Below are 17,528 nucleotides of genomic sequence, written 5' to 3' on the forward strand. Positions count from 1 at the left end.
CATGCTGGTGAGGCGTGTTATTGTGCGATTCACCCCTTATGAGGTAATTAATTAACAGTTGATGGAGGTAGTCCGCCAAGCCCTTTATATTCTTTTTTTGTCTTTTTGATTTTCTACCGTATGACTTTGCGTCCGAATCAATGACGTTTTAACTGAGATAGACCGAGTCCATGAATTGTAATTTGGTTTGATTTTACACATGGGGTGAAATACATGACTGGGTCGCCAGGGGTTAGAATCAAGAAGAACAAGTGGTTCATAGTACCAGGACGATCACCAACTGTCAGAACTTATTGTAAAAATCAGCGCCTTTTCAGGATATTGCGCTGGACAACACCGCTAAATATATGACAGTGCTGCACAGTACGGTCTTCACCATCTGCGAATTTGTGCCGGAGCATTGGTATCGATACGACCAATATCACGTTCGTCTTTCAGCTGAACAGCAGAAGTGCGAGGTCCTTTGTCATCATGCGGATCATCAAGCCTCGGGCAGCTCGTATCCCTTTGTTTGGCAGTAGTTAGGAGGGTCCAGAAACCATCCTCATGTCGTCACGTAGGCATTTGCGATCGCGATGCGTATCCATGTGAGGGTACAGGATTACTGTCTACTCAGTCCGATAAAATTGTTGATGTCATCCATCAGTAGTCCGTTCCGTATAGGGTGGTTCCCACCCAGTAATAATCTCCTGGCACGTGGGCTGTTAGCACGTCTATAGCATGTGGCTTGTCAGCATCGTCTGCATTTGCCGCAGTAGGACGGCCAAATGCGCGGCATGTTCGTGGGGGACAACGTTACCGAATTTTTCTATGTAGTTAATATGTTCCTCAGCAGGCCATCGTTTCATTACGTCATGGACTTTTTTGTGACGTCAGAGTCGCTGACGGACTGGCCGATTCAGAATTTCCGTTGAAGCGGACAGGCTGACTCACTTGTGGTATCTTAACTTACTTATAGATGGGGCGTTTGCTGGCGTCTGTTCGCTGAACCCGAGTGTCGTTGTGTGCGCGTGTTTTAGCACTTTCTCGTGATGTGCTTGTATATTTGTCCAAGACTGTTTCACTAATATTCATGTAATCGGTCATGGCGTTTTTCTTAAGTTATTGGTTTCCATGTCCCATTTCCGTCATAATTAGTACCACTGCCCAACTTCCTGTATCATGTAACGCGAAACGTGATTTGTGTTCGAAACTTGCACTCAACGCTTCAATTGATTGCATACCAGCTAATGTTCGCGATATGACGAACGGCGAATAATAGCGAGGGTTGAGGTCGGGGTCCGAAACCACATGATACGAGTACAGCCAGATGCCGATTGGGTGACTGACTTCCCTGCTGATACACCATGTACGACGGCGCATATGCTGCTGATATACCATGCATGACCGCATGTATGCTTTGTGTTGGTCGCGAGCGTTGTGTGTTTGACCGACCGTTTTATGTAAAGTCTAAAACGAAGTTCAGAATAGCCATACTGTGTAGAGTTGCCTCACGACGTGTACAAATACAAATACAAATACACGTCCCCCACGTCCCCCATGGTGTCACCGCCCCTGAGCTGGAGGTAAAAACTGATGTCGGCGTCGTTTGAAATTTTTTCAGGGTTGCAAGATGCGACCAATGTCGCGCTGTGGCTACACCACCGATGAGACGCAACAATAGCCAAGTCGTAGGAAATGTCTTTTTGAAAAAACTGCACCCGAAGCCCCGACATTTACATCGCATTACACCGTATTCTTTTCATGGACCGACTTCTGACTCACTTAACGGATTCGTGAGGGGTTGAAGGATATCCCAGCATTAAGTATCTTGGAATCGATTTTCTTAGTCGTACAGAGCAGCTGTTGAATAATTTACCTTTTATTTTACAATTACCCTCAGCATTGTGACAAGAAAGGCGATGGTTTCGAACAAGTTGCCAAGGAGTTTTACTCCCATCTGTGCCTGGCTATCAATATTACCAACGCAATGTCTGCCATGTGAGTTGGCTATTTTAGCTCAATGGTAAAGATACAAGTTCTGTCAAATGGGAAGCAAGTTCGTGACGGTCAACCTCAAATGCCCGTGTGAAGCTATGCTTGCGACATTCATCCAAGCAGACATCGGTAAGATCGTGTGCGCTGTAGCGTGCGTCAACCTTTGGCAACGGCATTTTTTAGCACGACATCAGGGCGGCTCCGGCAACTACCTTTTTAACATTTACGGAAACATCACCACTTTTGCGCTCTGAATCCAGTCATAATGCTGCGAGAAAAAAAAAACGATGGCATTACAACTGTTCCATACACGCCTGTCGCGGAGCCCATGCTGGATCGAGAACTTTGCAGAATTATGACAGCGTGAAGAGAAGCTCGTGCCAAAAATAAAGACACCAAATGGGTCAAGAGAGTCGGCTGCAACTTTCCACGTACTTTCTCAAAGACGGTTTACTGGAAGCCCGCTTCGTTTAAGGGATACAATCCAGCATCCCTGCACCCTATTGTATGCACCCACCTGAGGCCTGTCCGCCACTGGAATCTGCGCTCCGTTGTCGTGGGCAGCCATATCGGAAGTACCGGCTGGCGTGTGTACGCCGCAGCAGAAGACCGCCTCAGGACCTGACCAGCGCTAGCCTAATCTGCCACTCCGCCGCGGCGCCCAGCCGTGTGCTGGCAGTCGCAGGGGCGCAGCCAGGAGTTCCAGCCAGCTCCAGCCAGGGGGGGGGGGGGAGGGACGGAGCCCAATGCGGGGATGGGGTGGGCCATACGCCCCCCTGGCACCCGTAACCAGCTATAGCAGACACGTTTGTTCTCCGCTGCAATCAGTCACGCATGGCGCGCCTGTTCTCCGCTACAGTCAGTCGCACAGGGTACGTCTGTTCTCCGCTGCAGTCAGCTGTGCTGGGAACGTCTGTTCTCCGCTACAGTCAGCTGTGCTGGGAACTCTGTTGGCAACTGCAGCCATAAATGCAAGCATCTGCATCTACCGGCTCCACGTATTGCGCCGATGTGGGGGCCCTGAGGGCTTCTTGTACGCACTGCGCATACATAATGCCTTTGGACACGATGGCGATTTGAATTTGCGATGGCGATGACGATGGCGACGGAATTCGTATGCACATCGGGAGCGGCCACCGGGCAGCACTTCAATAGAAGTCAAAGGTGACCGCTGGTCCGTTGGTGCTGGGTCCAGCCACTGGATGGCGGTAAGGTCAGCAGCGGCCCGGTCACCTCTGGTCGGATTTACGGTGCTGACTGGATGGCTGGAGCGTGCTGCGAGTCCAGCTCGGAACGGTGATGGGTTCCGGCTCGCCCCAACCATGCGCCGGTGTTCGGCACGTGCCGACTGACAATACACGCCAGTAGCTCGGCATGGACGGACCAGGGCAGCAGAGGTATGCACCAGGGGCGGCGGCGCTATTGGTGGCGTGGGGGATGCCCCCCCCCCCCCCCGACGCGCTCAGAATTGGGAGATCATCGCCCGTAACTTCAAAGAGACGGATTGCCGGACGCATACACATGCGCTCTGGATGAGCATCAGAACAGACTCTCGCTCAAAACGCTAAACATACCTGACATGATTACTGGAACGCCATAGGAATAACAAGCCGAAAATATTGCCCTTTTTGCCGAACTGAACCTACTTCTTTCAAAATTTGTCACCACAATATCACATCCCCTGCTTTTCCGCCCGGTGCGATGACCGGGGCTGTGGTTTTGCCTAGTTCTGTGCTCCCGCGATGTAATGGTTCCGACTTACTTATACTGTGCATGCAACCTTTCATGAACCAGGAAATGGAGCGTGAAGAACTCAGCTCGGGTGTCTGGAGATGAATGTCAGCTCAGGTGTCTGGAGATGAACGTCAGCTCAGGGGTCTGGAGATGAACGTCAGCTCAGGGGTCTGGAGATGAACGTCAGCTCAGGTTAAGTGTGGCCTCACCCAAATTTATTGGCGTGGTATCGTGAAACCCTAACTTGACCTATGACTGCTCCGTCGAAGGGTCCGTGGTTACTTATAATATTCTGTGCGACCAACATGCCAGGAATGTTAATTCACATAGCCTGTACCCACACATCACAAGCCCGTGTCAATAGACAGCGTATTCCTTTGCTTTTAGATCAATATGTCCTGAACATATGAAGCAACCAACCTAATACATTCTATAGGCTTCTACAGTGCAACTTACGAAAGCTCAATGAATCTGGAAGCATAAGTCTTAGTTTCGCTCTTAAAACCCTCCCTCCCCCCCCCCTCCCCCGGTGTCGGAAATCTTGAACGGTTGGGCTGGCCACTAATTATCCCACCTTTTTAACCTGTAAGTCACCGAAGGCACGCACCCAGATCAGGACTGTCCCGCACAGCAGCTTTTCGGCACGGTACAGCCTCAGCTTCCCGGGTTTGAGCTCATTTGAGAGCTTAAGTGCGCTGGAGCACGAAGGGTTCTATTTAAGCCGCGATTATGCACACGTTTTAGTGAAGTGAGTGAAAGGACAAAATCCTGTATCAAATTACAATCCCAAGAATTGAAACTTCCTTGACATGAATCTTAAACCAAAGATAAAACTGAACAGCTCGAAGGCTCAGGACTAACCTCAGTCACCATGACCCTGTTCCCGTTACCCCATAATCCGAGGGAGCTCTCACCAGCATTGTTGGTCAAAGGGAAGGTTGGATTGCTACCAACGACCCTGCATGACATCAGTGAGAGTCAGTCGCTGGAAGCCCCAAACGTAAACAATCCAGCGTCCAGCATACATTTCTGAATCTGCAATTAATGTTAGTGCGAGGTTGGACAGATTGGTCGGGTTGGGTCGTGGTTATCTCATTTTGACAATTGTCTACCTGCGTATTCGGAAAATGCTATTACCGTCACTGACACCAGCTATTTAGGCCAGTTGGCTGTATCTCACCTACTGGGAAAGTATTGATGGTAATGGTCGGCAGACAGTTTTGAGACTGGGATGCCAAAGAAAAACAAATGCACATGTGAAAGGAATCGATTTCACGACTATTTAACTCGTGCTGATGCCAGACGCACCTACCTACTTACCAACATATTTCCTCTGTAGCTTAACCCTGGCATTGAGAACTACCTAGACAGTATTGTCCTACGCCCAGAGAGCTTCCGTGGGTCCATGCAGGCTGGGTGACCTGATCTGTACGCTCTTCGGACGATTCCCCGGGTTTGAAATCGGGCACTGTTATATTTATCTGACACCAGGGTCCACCTACACTCCGTATTTTTATAGCCACACATTCAGCCGGCCACCCAGGCGCGTGTTAGAGCTCGTGTGCGTATCCGCAGTTATCACATATGAAAGCCTACCAGTTTGCACTGACTTGTAAACACACCAGTTTTGTGAAAGAGAAGGGGTGCAATGCACCTCTCTTGTACACTGAAAAGTAAAATTTGTTGACGGCTTAAATTTATGTGCTGAGGTAATTCGCGATGTTTTTGGTTACGTATTCACGATAAGGCAGTATTCACAAAATATGCACCTATCGCAACCCGTTTACACGCACGTTCTCGACACCAAGATCCATTCTAAAATGCATTATAAAATTATAAAAGACGTTCATCGACAAAACATATACACTTCAGTCAATGTAGCACAAAATATAAGCACTCATCCAGGCAATGAGAAACGCTTCCAAACTGGGTAAAAAATCGGTAGAGCATAGCCAGGGCAACATTTAACCAACAATTTAATAAAGAACATTATCCACAACCTTTCCCCAAACACGCTTAGGCACGTGCCATCCCGTCGAGAATGCTTCCCCACACGGTGTCGCCGCTTGTTCCAATGATCACACACTGCGAGCCTGCTGTACTTCTGTACTTTTTCTATTCAGGCTGCTGTGCCTCTGAACGGAAAGCGAGCTTTGCCTCTCAAGCGAGCGCCTCAATTCGAACGTGCGGCAAACGAGGCGTCTGTCACGGCAGTGGCACGCGCTGCGCAGGTTGATTGCAACCAGGGCAAAGATTGTAACAGCACTGCCAGCTGTGCGGGCTCTCCAGTGACCGTGCGGTTACACGTCTGCACGGATGTCGCGTACTCGGTGCTCGATGAACTCACCCAATACCCCCGGAGGGCACTGACAATGGTTGTTTTTTTTCGAAGGCCCGCCATTATTATGACCGATTAATGCTTTTTAAACGCATCACCTACGCGGTGCCCACAGCGATCTAGTAGGGTACATTCGGCAACATGAATGATTTTACTGTTGGGATTCTTTTATATCACAAGACAGTGATGTAATTGGACAACTAGAATCAGTGTGCACTTCTGCACAGTCGCATGAAGCGATGTCCAGTGAAAGGTTTCGTAAAAAATAACACTCTGATCATTTTACTTTCACCGCGGAGATGAGTCAGTCATCAGAACGGAACAACTCGGGGGTTTCTAATGCGCTGACACACTCCAAAGAGCTAGTTGGTACCTTGCTTTTGCTTTGACAATTGGTGGGTTCTCCCTCATCCGGTCGTATGCGAACCACTTACGCACTAATACAAGGGCTTCGCCCATGACTTTAACAACTGGTTCAATATTTTCTGCGTCTCCTACAAGTGCTCCGAAGTTATCCCGCACTTTGTCAGCTTTGTAGCACCAGCGAGATGATCACGTTCGTTTTTTATTGTGATGAACAAAATGACATCCGTGGACGAAGCCTGGTGCACGCTGCAGGTATCGGGGCCAGCGATACTGTCCGAATTGATGTTTTGTTTATTGTGAATGCCGCTGAGGGTTATCAAATAGCCATGGTCGTAGCCCGTCATGAAATTCCTGCGCTTCCAGCAACAAGCAATGAGAAATTAGTTTAATGTCTTCTATACCAGAACTAGTGGCATTAGCGCTACCTGGCCAACACCTATGGCTCGAATATGCTATCCGAGACATTTAAGATTGTCATATCCTTTAAATGATTCTAATGTCGCCCGTGCTCACTCGGATTATCAGGGAATTGTATGAAAAATGCGTCGAAAGCTGTTGGCACCCCATATACTCTTTTAAGACAAGCGCTATGGGCAGGGATGAGTTTATTCTCTAGTAACTTGATCCCTGCTATGAGAATTAACGAGATTTGTATGAGGTTGTTTAATGCAGCCAGATCTAAGAATCAGCCCTCCAGGCCATATCTCCTGCTTCTATGACAGCATCTCAGAGCCAGAACTGTCGTTGATGATATGCAAAACGCTGGCGTAAGAGCTGGTAAGCAGACCTTGTCAATATGAAGCGCCATGTCATCGCAATCACAAGCTCCACTGGTGTTTATTGATATCAAAGAGTATTTAGGTTCACGTTCCATAAGATGTCGTAGGAAAACGGACCGGCGCTACATTCGTATCACACAGAAGTCACGTGTTCCCGCTGGGGTCACTGTCAATACCTTGTCGGAAGTTTTCCTCCTGATGTGAGCAACGAATTCGCTGACCTGGTCTACCAGCCCATCTAACAGCATTGTTGTCGAACAGTCCCTTGCGGTGCCACGGATAACGCGGTGCTCGCTGCAAGGCCTTGCCGTCCCTATGTGTCACTAGATGTCTTCGCGGCGGTCGCATCGGCTGGCTGCACGCTCCCGGCGATCCAGTTGCCTGCACATGGCGTAGATGTGACGAAGGGCACAGTGTTGTGTTATGTGTTCCTTAGTAGCATCTGGCACAGAGGGAGCTGTCGAGTTGTGTATTAGATCTTCCGCTACGGAGCAAGCTTGTCAAACAGCGGTTTTCGGTTCCGTCAGCGCGATGACCAGTAACGCATCCCACTGTTCATCAGCTGAAAAGGAGTCAGGCCAGTGCTTCAGTCCGCCACGGCCAGATTCTGCAGAAGCCTATCAGTATCAATTAAGAGATAATTGCGCATACTGTTTCGCGCTTTTGCTGTTTTCTTGCCCGCTATTCTGCCGCGTTTTATGGTGGCCTGGTGAATGCCACTGCATTGGCTGGGCACGATATCCGTGTGTTGGATCTGGTTCAGAGAGCTGGTGATAACCATGTCCAGTGATGACTCATATCCACTGGGTAGCTGGAACGTTGGTGCAAACACAATCTAGGTCATTGGAAAAAAGTGTCCAACACTTGACGAAGTTGACACACGCACGCGATGCCTATCTGCCCTCGTGCAGCAAGTTACGGGTCAGGTCCCCATGATCGGTGTCAACTGCTACACTGTACAGTGTACAAGGGAGTGGCCCCATTTCCAGTGACCTTGCGAGACGGTCTGGTTTAAATGAGATAGAATGCTCCCTGCTCGATGCTGGTTCCCTGACTGATACAGGCTCTTTCATTGGCCATTGTTGACTCTCACCGTAAGTTTTCATGCATCTCTTTCTTGCCAGAGGGCCCGACCACCGCAAGAACCCCCCAGCGTTCGGGGTCCATCCCCGTCACTGTTAAGTTAATGTTCTCCTGCCCGCATCGGGACTGCTTGCCGACGCAGAGGACACAGTGTTAGACACAGTTGACACCTGACCGACACAGGGTCCCATCATTGTTTTAAAGCCCTGATCAACTTAAATCGCGCGCCGACTTGCATGGGAAAGGAGCCTTCAGGGCTCAGACCGACATCTAGTCGATCGTTCGGTGCTAGTGGGTGCTGGCAGAAAAAGAGGCCCGCGTTGTCCCATGGGGCTCCCAAACAGCGCAAGCGGCCATTTGACCAACATTTGAGGAACGGCTCCTCGGGCCGGGGCGCTTAATTTGACAGTCCTTCGGGCCCTCCAATTGACGCCTTGATCGTTGGTACCGCAGTCCTCTATGGGCCCAGTGGCGCAGCCAAGGGGAGGGTCTCAAGAGGCTAACACCCCACGAGACCCTCCGACCCATGAGTCCCCCTCCCCCGTCGGGTCCCAACGCAGCGTGTTACCACGACCCTACTAAATATAAATCTGGAAGCTAGTGGTCAGGAAAACTATGTTGATTTTAGATCTCATAGACGCCACCATGGACAGCGACATTTAGGGCTCATTAGGCTTAATTTGGTAAAAGTGCTAGAGGCTAGCCAAGGGAATATGTGCGGTATGCAGCCCCACAGTTATGGAAGGCGCCGGGATGCACTATCATTCATAGTTCATTAATACGCTTGATACTGCACCTACTAGCGTTTGTGGGATTGCTCGCAGTGAAAAGGTGCTGCCAACAGGCAGTATCTTCTGCGCAGCATCTTCTACGCAGCAAATTGCAACTTGCTGGTGAAAATTCCTACCCCATCATAAATCATAGCAGCGCCCCCTGTCGCATACCATGGTAACCATCCCCGTCGCAAGTTCCGGCTGCACCGCTTTTTGGGCCCCTCGAACGCTGCCCTTGACTAACTCGGGGCCCGTTTGCAAACACAGGGCTCCTGCAAGGCACCGTAGTCCGACCAAGTTAAGTCGCGGTTCAAGGCCTTGTCCCTGCTTGGGAAAAGGCTCTCAGACCCAGGCCGACGCCGGGCCGAATTTTCGGCGCTGGTGGTGCCTGACTGACATAGACGCCCTTATCGACTCAGGGGGACCACGATCGGCGCAGAGCCCTCATGCTGGCATTTGAAGGTCAGCCCGTGCGGGCCGTGTCCTCTTAAGACCTCTGATCAGCCCTTCGGGCCGTTTTATTGTCGGTGCTGAGACATAAGGGGAGGAAGGAAGTGCATGTGCTCCCCGTCCTGCGCCCCTGGCACCCACCAATACTAGAGCAAGCTTCCTCTTGTTAATCATAATTGGTGTTCGTTTCCACCGCCAGCTAAAAATCGTAGCAGCAGAGAGAATAAACAAAGCTAGGGCCGTCGTTTCACAAAATGAGTTGGGTGTGAACTATAAAAACGACTCAGCCTACCCCTCCCTCCAAAAAAATGCCAAAGAACAGGTTTCTCCCAACGTTATGTCAACATCTTTCTCAAAGTTGGGAGGCTAGAGTTGCAATCGAGGATAGAGCTGAAGCCCCTCCCTCAACTGAATAGGGAACTACACCTATGAACGAGCAATTAACTTTGCACATCCAGGGCCATAAGGCATGCGATGGTGTGGGAGGCTTAACTGTAAAGTTCCGGGGTCTCCCAGAACCAAAAATTCGTGCCGTCGTCGATAGAACTTTCTAACTTGATTTTAAGAAAACTGCTAATATTTCCCTCTCCGAGATGTAAATTTCACTTCTGGCGCAGCCGGGTGGGTTCATACATAAATGACGCACGTAGACACCGGCTCTGGGGACGGGTTGGTGCGTGGCGTGTGTAGTAATTTGGGGTTATTTCCTGGAGCTAGTGTTGACAATTGGGTACTGTTACGGTAAGTGCGAATCCTGCAATTGCGAAAACATTGGCATGCCTTGATGCTTGTCGGGCATTAATTCTGATGCTCCGTGCCTTTGGTCGGTATTCAGTTAATCGGCCGCCGGCTTAAAGTATCTTCAGTGATGTCCCATCTACATTTTCATTTACTACATTTTCCACCATGTTTTTTGAATGGTGTCTAACGTATAGATCAAATTCCGCTTTGTCCATATTTGTAGTGGATAGGTTGTAGCGTGGTAAGACAATGTGTCTGTATAAAGCCAGACACATCCATTAAGTTTGACCTTGTTTTCTGCTTTAAAGAAGACTTCAGGTACATTATGATCATGTGAAGTCAGGCAAAGCCCATAAGTCCATTCAAATTGGTGCGCAGCTGTTCCAGCATGCTACTCTGCGCACACTTGCACTTAATGTATTTCTCCTCATACCAGGTAGCCAAAAATACATGCTATGTTGAACAAATTAAGTGTGGCAGAGGCATCATGGAAAACATTTTGGCACATGGATATATGCTGTAAATCCAGACCCTTGCAGTTTGGTGCATGTTCACCCCAAGTTGAGTGCAGAGAGCCAATGTTTTCAGGATTAAGATGTAAAGGTAATTCCTGGTAAAAATGCTTAAAATTTTTTTCACAAAATTAATTGAATGTTTAGGAAACATGGCCAGTCCTTAGTTTGGTCACCAGAGCAAAAATTTTGGTTACTGATGTGAAGGTGTCCTATACAGTGGATGAATTGCTTGCAAGCTAGCTTTATGCATGGAATGATATTTTATGACAATCCAAAGAAGTCCAATCACTCCAAGTTATTAGCACACTGTCTGTGTGCTAAGCATTAAGCACCATTCCAAAATTAATCCAGACAGTTGTGCAGGATATAAGCATGCGTTCAGGCTTGCCAGAATAATGGCTTTGCAGCAGCCCCTGCACATAATTTTTTGAAGCTAATCTGTTGCCATTTGGCCCTGACCTAGACATCTGACCTGACCAGCCCACTTGTCAAGCCAAACACAAATGCCATTACATGAATTTTGGTGCAAGGTGCCAGCAGTCTGTTCTGATTGAACAAGATTTTGTTGATCAAACAGTATTTATAGCCCTACCTAACCTAGGTTTAAGTTTTAGCTTTACCTGCACATACATGCATGCCTACAAATCTACAGCTACACCTATAAACATAAATCTATACCCATATCTTTAACTGCAGACTATACCACACATGCACATTCACCTGTACCTATACCTATACCTACACCCCAATCTGCAAAAAATCTATCCATATCACTTGACACTTCTGAACATGGTGCACTCATCCAGCCAGGCATGCAATCTGATGAACTCAGGCTTGGCAAAATCATGAGATTTTGAAAAAAATTTATGCTTTAGAATATTTTAGCAACTATTTTTGCCTCCATTTACATTCAAAACCTTGCAATTTCCTTACATGCTGCCTCTTTGGGCACTGAAATAGGAAGTGATAGGGCAGCAATTTCAGAGTGCTCTGGTGTATATTGTTCATGTACAAAATTGTTGTTGCAGTTTTGCACACAGGACATGTTTAGGGCAACATGTATTTTTACTACCCTTCACCTTCACTTTATCACATACATACTTTATAGTGTGTAATGGGTTATGTTGATCTGTTTCAGAGTTTTCATGTATAGGACTTGTTAAATTGCAGATGCAGTGATTTGTCATAGCTGGTATCTAACCTAATACTGACCCTGCAGGTACAATCATGGCATTAAAAACATATGGAGACAAGCCAATCAGCTTCCAGCTGGAAGAGGGTGGAGAGTTTTATTGTATAGGCTCAGAAGTAAGTGTTACATTGCAGTTTGACCTGCCACCCCTCAAAATGTCTGTGTTGATAAACAGGTGCAACAGTCTCTGTCAAGACTGAATTTGTCAGTGTAACATGCATAATGTGACATCATGCAGTGTACTGCTTTTTCTGGATGTAAGGTGCGGGGGGTGATTTCATGGAAGTTGATATGTTTGTACTGTACTGCAGTCCTTTGCCATATCATTGGGAAAATGCATGGATGTGATACTAGAGCATAATAGAATTTGACTGGCTAGTGTAAGTTGTTGAGTATATTTTCACATTGACTGCTGTATGCTTTGCTGATCATTTTGTAATCACACTGCTTTTCAGGTTGGAAATTACCTGCGGCTCTTCCGCGGTTCTCTGTATAAGAAGTTCCCCGGTCTCTTCCGGAAGTACATAACGGTTGAAGAACGCAAGAAGCTTATGGACATGGGTTCGTAAATAGCTTCTTGCTCATTAGATACAGATGCCATTATAGTTACCTCACAATGTTCATTGCTTTATCGGAAGCCATAATCCCCAGACCATATTAAGTGCACTTGCCAAGAATACGGAGCTCTGTGTGGCCATTAGTCGCCGGTTGGTGACCAGCTGCGGTGATGAGCCTGCGGCCCGTTGGTGACCAGCTGTGGTGATGAGTCTGCGGCCCGTTGGTGACCAACTGGGGTGATGAGTCTGCGGCCCGTTGGTGACCAGCTGCGGTGATGGGCCGGCGGCCTGTTGGTGACCAGCTGCGGTGATGAGCCGACGGCTCGCTGCTGGCAGGGCTCAGTCAGCACATCCTGGCGTCGAGCGTGTCATTGCTGCGTGCCGCTGAGATCGAGGACCTCATCACCGGCAAGGACGACCGGTACCGCTCGGCGGCGCTGCAGAACGCCGTGCCCAGCGAGGTCATCGCCGTGCTGCCCAAGTGAGTGCACCGCCTTGTTGGAAGCCGGGGCGACGGCGGCCGACCCGGTCGGGCGGCCTGTCACGTCACGGACGCGGCGGTCTGTCATATCATGGACAAGCGGCTTGTCACGTCACGGACGCGGCAGTCTGTCACGTCACGGATGCAGCGGTCTTTCACGTCACGGACGCGGCGGTCTCACGTCACGGACGCAGTGGTCTGCCACGTCAAGACGCGGCGGCCCGTCACGTCACGGACGCGACGGCGGGCGCGCACGTGAGCTGGCAGCGGAGCAGCCGCCGTTGTGGGCGGACGCTCCCAACCGGGCGCCGTGAGTGAATCTGTCGTGACAGCCGTATGGAAACGGGCCCATTGCAGCGGACCGGTCGCATCGTAACCAAGTGTCCTGTAATGGAACGCCGCCTAGTGGAAGTGCAGCTATGTGTCTCTTTTGTGTTCCCCGATTTGAAGGCTTGGACTTAACAGATACCCATTGAAAGAACTAGAAACCGAAAGGCCAATTTTGCTCAGAGAAGTGCCTGTCCGCAGCATCCCCTCCCTCCAGAATAGATTCAATCGAGCCCCGGTCCCGATGCGCGTTACACGTTAAGCATCCTTTGTGTTGTTCTTGCGTACGTTAACGGTGTTATTTAAGCACATGTCACCGCGAGTGTATTGCAATGCTGGCTGCTGCCGTCTGACCGCATTGGCGCAAGCCGAGCCGGTCACACTCCGCCTGTCACCGAGCCGGCACCCTGTCACCTGCCGCAGGGAAATCAAGACTCCGCGCAAGAGTGCTGTGCACGTGCCAGCTCAGCCCAACAGCTCGCACATGGACCCCGTGCCGCAGTCGACGCCCATCAACCGCAACCGCGTGGTCACCAAGCGCGTGCGCACCTTTCCCATGTGGTAGGTAGCGTAGCACCTACCCCACCCGCCGTCGGCCTGTCGGGGGAGATATCAGTCCGACCAGCTGCGGTTGGCATCGCTGTGTGAATCTCGTGGGAGGCCGTGGTGTCCTGTATAGACGGACCATGGTGAGTGTTAGTTTGCGCTCGTGGGTGGATAAACCAAGGCTATAGGTGTTGGCATGTCTGCGCAGAAATGTGTGTGAAATTGAGCACAACAAAAATAAATCTGTGTTTCTCTTGTTTATGAGAGTGGATGTTAACAATTTTTGACGAAATGAGCGGGAGCATTTCGAATCATTCATTGGATAATATTTTGGTAGTACTTCTCCACTTTGCTCACGGGTATTCCCTTTTATATACACATTGTTTTATCTGTTTAGCATGTTTGAGCGTTTTGAGATGCTAGTGTCATCAAGGCATCTTTATTGGTCTCGAAAATCGTCGCATTTTCAATTTCAATAAGTGGCTCGTGGCAGCCCCGCTGAATGTACTTTTTACGCGCGGTTGTATGACTAAGGCTGTTATAATATCTGTGGAAGTTGGACGCGCTTTGCTCGTGTTGCTCACAAGTAGCCGTGTGCCGACCAGGCCGCATTGCGTGCTGACCCGGCTGCACTGCGTGCTGACCTGGCCGCACTTCGCACTGATCCGGCCGCACCGCGTGCTGACCTGGCCGCACTTCGCACTGATCCGGCCGCACCGCGTGCTGACCTGGCTGCACTGCGCACTGATCCGGCCGCACCGCGTGCTGACCCGGCCGCAGTGCGCGCTGACCCGGCCGCACTGTACGCTGACCCGGCCGCCCCGCGTGCTGACCCGGCCGCACCGCGTGCTGACCCGGCCGCACTGCGCGCTGACCCGGCCGCACTGCGCGCTGACCCGGCCGCACCGCGTGCTGACCCGGCCGCTGTCGTTCCGAGCGCTGATCGGCGCCGTCTGCCCGGCAGCTTCGATGACACGGACCCGGAGCTGATCCAGGACAACGCCATGCAGGAGGAGCAGCTGGTGCCCATCCGGCTGGACATGGAGATCGAGGGCCAGCGGCTGCGCGACATGTTCACGTGGAACAAGAACGGTGAGATTCGCGGCTCGCCGCTGCGCCAGCCGGACTGCGAGGCGCCGCCCGGCCGGCGTCGGCATGCGATGGACGTGTGCGGTTATGTCTCGGAGCGACGGACACCGGGGCGAACATTCGAGGCACGTCATGAGCTGACACGAGGCAAGTGGCCCGATTACGATCACGATTATAGTGAGACCTGCCGCAGCCGCAGCGTCAATTGTGCAGTTTTAGCCTGCCTGCTGAATGGTTGTTTCCCGGACACTATGTTGCCTGTGTGCTTGGCGGGTCGGAGCACCCCCGGTCTTGACCTGCTTAAGTGGAAGCAGTGCCAGCGAGCCTGCACACGGCTCGGCCTATGACATCACCCGCCGCCTCGCCAGAGACGCTGATCACGCCCGAACAGTTCGCCGAGGTGCTCTGTGACGACCTGGACCTGAACCCGATGGTGTTCGTGCTGGCCGTGGCGCAGAGTATCCGCCACCAGCTGGACACGTACCCGACCGAAACCATCAGCGAGGAGGCCAGCGATCAGCGCGTGGTGATCAAGGTCAGGCTCTGGGACGGGCCAGCCGACGGGCGGGTGGCGGGCGCCGGCTGTCGGGCCGTCTCCGGCGTATTGGTAGTGTTCTGTGCCATGACGCCAGGCGGGTTCGCTCCGGACTAGTTGGGGGGAAATCGGCTGAACCTGTGGACGGGTCAGGACATCTTGGTTGTGTCATAGCTGTGTAATAATGACGATCATGATTGCGCTTTACGTTCCACTGACTGTCGGGCCGTTCTGGGACAGGATGCCTTCATGACGCACCAGGTGGGGTGCGGTAGTGGTGCGGCCAGAACCCGAACACAGGATCCGCACGTCCAGAGCCAAGGGTTCCATGGCTGTGATGAATGATGGTGAATCCTCCAGGTGATTCACAAGCTTGCAGTTGAAAGTAGGTGTAATTGTGCCGGGGCCAAACGCTTGTCGCAATTCGCTTGGCATTTACATACCTTGACTGACACCAGCTAGCGTGTGCGCTCTGCAAGAGCTAACCGGGCGTGGTACGGTTTCGTCGCAGCTGAACATCCACGTGGGCAACATATCGCTGGTGGACCAGTTCGAGTGGGACCTGGCCAACCCGGAGAACAGCCCCGAACAGTTCGCCCACAAGCTGTGCGCCGAGCTGGGCCTCGGCGGCGAGTTCGTCACTGCCATTTCGTACAGGTGCGAGCGTGCTGGAGGGCGTGCGCCGCCCATCCGTGCGGTGTGCCGTGTGAGGCCCGTGTGGGGCGACGGTGAGGCGTGGGATGACGTGTGCGTCGGGGAAGCCGCCTGACTCGACACTGTACTGTCGCTGCTGTCGTGAGCTGGAGCTGGCTGTCGCCGATACTGACTCTCGGTGCCTCCGCGCTGGCAGTATCCGCGGCCAGATCAGCTGGCACCAGAAGTTCGCCTTCAGCGAGCACAGCCTCACCACCATCGGCCAGCCGTTCCGGCAGCGGCACGAGGCTGACAACTGGGGGCCGTTCCTGGAGGCGCTCACCGACGCCGAGATGGAGAAGAAGATTCGGGACCAGGACAGGAACACCAGGTCAGTGTCGCTCGGAACCGGCGCGGTCGCTGCCGTCTGGTCCGTCCTGACGGTGCAGTGGTTTGGACGTGTTTCCGTGATCTTCACCCCGCCGTTGTGTGCGCCGTGTACGGTAGTCGCTGGGTGTTGACGCCGCGGTGCCGTCCCTGTTTGTTGCAGGAGGATGCGGCGCCTGGCCAACACCACGCCCGGGTGGTAGACCGGGAGCGCCGTAGCGTTTCGATGTCACGTGAATCCTCTGTCTTCGGGATTAGGGGGAGGGGATGTTAGGTTGGTAGACCTGCTTGATCGCAAGCAGTGAATCTCATTCGTCGTCTTTGTGAACTATCTTGCTCTGCTCTGATCCCTCGTGTCATTGATTGTTCATCATCTGATGTAAGTATGTGTTTTAAATACATTTTCATTCGTCCACATTTTATGTTGATGAGAACACCGTGTTCGTCTGCGGATCAGCACAACCGCTCACAATGTCCGACTCAAAGCAGCTGTGTGTCTCACCGGAACTGAACCATGATATCACCTGACCCATTAAGCTGCCGCCCTGCTGCTGAAAGATGAGCAGACTGCGAGCCCCCGGTGCGAAAGCCAATGCCCACCAGGTCGTTATTCGTTCTCACCGATCTGAATGTAATTGGAACCAAACGCCGAAATGTGAGCGAATGCAATTATTGGGCTACTGCTTACCCGGATCCAGGAACAAATCGCCCTCCGTTAATTTAAGTGGGCACTGAAAGTGATGGAGGGCAGCGTACCACGTGTAATTTAACAGAACTTCAAGTCGGGCAAACTGGCATGGTTCGTTAAGTTCTCCAGAAACCATGCTTGCAATGCTTCTAGTCGCAATAATCGCGTGCCAGACATGCCGGTATATCCCGGCGGTCTGAGGAGGCTCGAACCATTAAGATAATTGGCAACGTTCATCAGGTTAATTTTGCCAACATTCTACAGATAATTGATACCAAACGCCCAGGCGCGGATCGTTGGAATGCCAGCGGCCCTGCATCTGTGTGTGATGAACCGC

At 51.2% G+C, this 17,528-nt stretch overlaps 1 protein-coding gene across 1 annotated transcript; it reads left to right on the forward strand.

The window, feature by feature from the left end:
• Positions 1-10,155: 10,155 nt before the first annotated feature.
• LOC119112583 (SWI/SNF-related matrix-associated actin-dependent regulator of chromatin subfamily B member 1) lies at positions 10,156-16,918 on the forward strand. Its single transcript, XM_037236797.1, has 10 exons — positions 10,156-10,241; positions 11,976-12,064; positions 12,404-12,509; positions 12,842-12,986; positions 13,737-13,874; positions 14,824-14,951; positions 15,317-15,483; positions 15,995-16,140; positions 16,334-16,507; positions 16,667-16,918. The coding sequence occupies exons 2-10, from the start codon at positions 11,984-11,986 to the stop codon at positions 16,704-16,706; spliced, it is 1,125 nt and encodes a 374-aa protein (XP_037092692.1). The 5' UTR covers positions 10,156-10,241; positions 11,976-11,983; the 3' UTR covers positions 16,707-16,918.
• The last annotated feature ends 610 nt before the right edge of the window (positions 16,919-17,528 follow it).

The sequence above is a fragment of the Pollicipes pollicipes genome, unplaced genomic scaffold (assembly GCF_011947565.3).
Source record: "Pollicipes pollicipes isolate AB1234 unplaced genomic scaffold, Ppol_2.1 Scaffold_7261;HRSCAF=8764_pilon_pilon_pilon, whole genome shotgun sequence".
NCBI classification, from domain to species: domain Eukaryota; kingdom Metazoa; phylum Arthropoda; class Thecostraca; order Pollicipedomorpha; family Pollicipedidae; genus Pollicipes; species Pollicipes pollicipes.

Bases quoted from the DNA above. Each gene is read 5' to 3' on its own strand.
- LOC119112583 (XM_037236797.1), top strand. From the start codon at position 11,984: ATGGCATTAAAAACATATGGAGACAAGCCAATCAGCTTCCAGCTGGAA. The intron at 16,141-16,333 runs GTGCGAGCGTGC...CCGCGCTGGCAG, and splicing joins GTCACTGCCATTTCGTACAG to TATCCGCGGCCAGATCAGCT. The intron at 16,508-16,666 runs GTCAGTGTCGCT...TGTTTGTTGCAG, and splicing joins GACCAGGACAGGAACACCAG to GAGGATGCGGCGCCTGGCCA.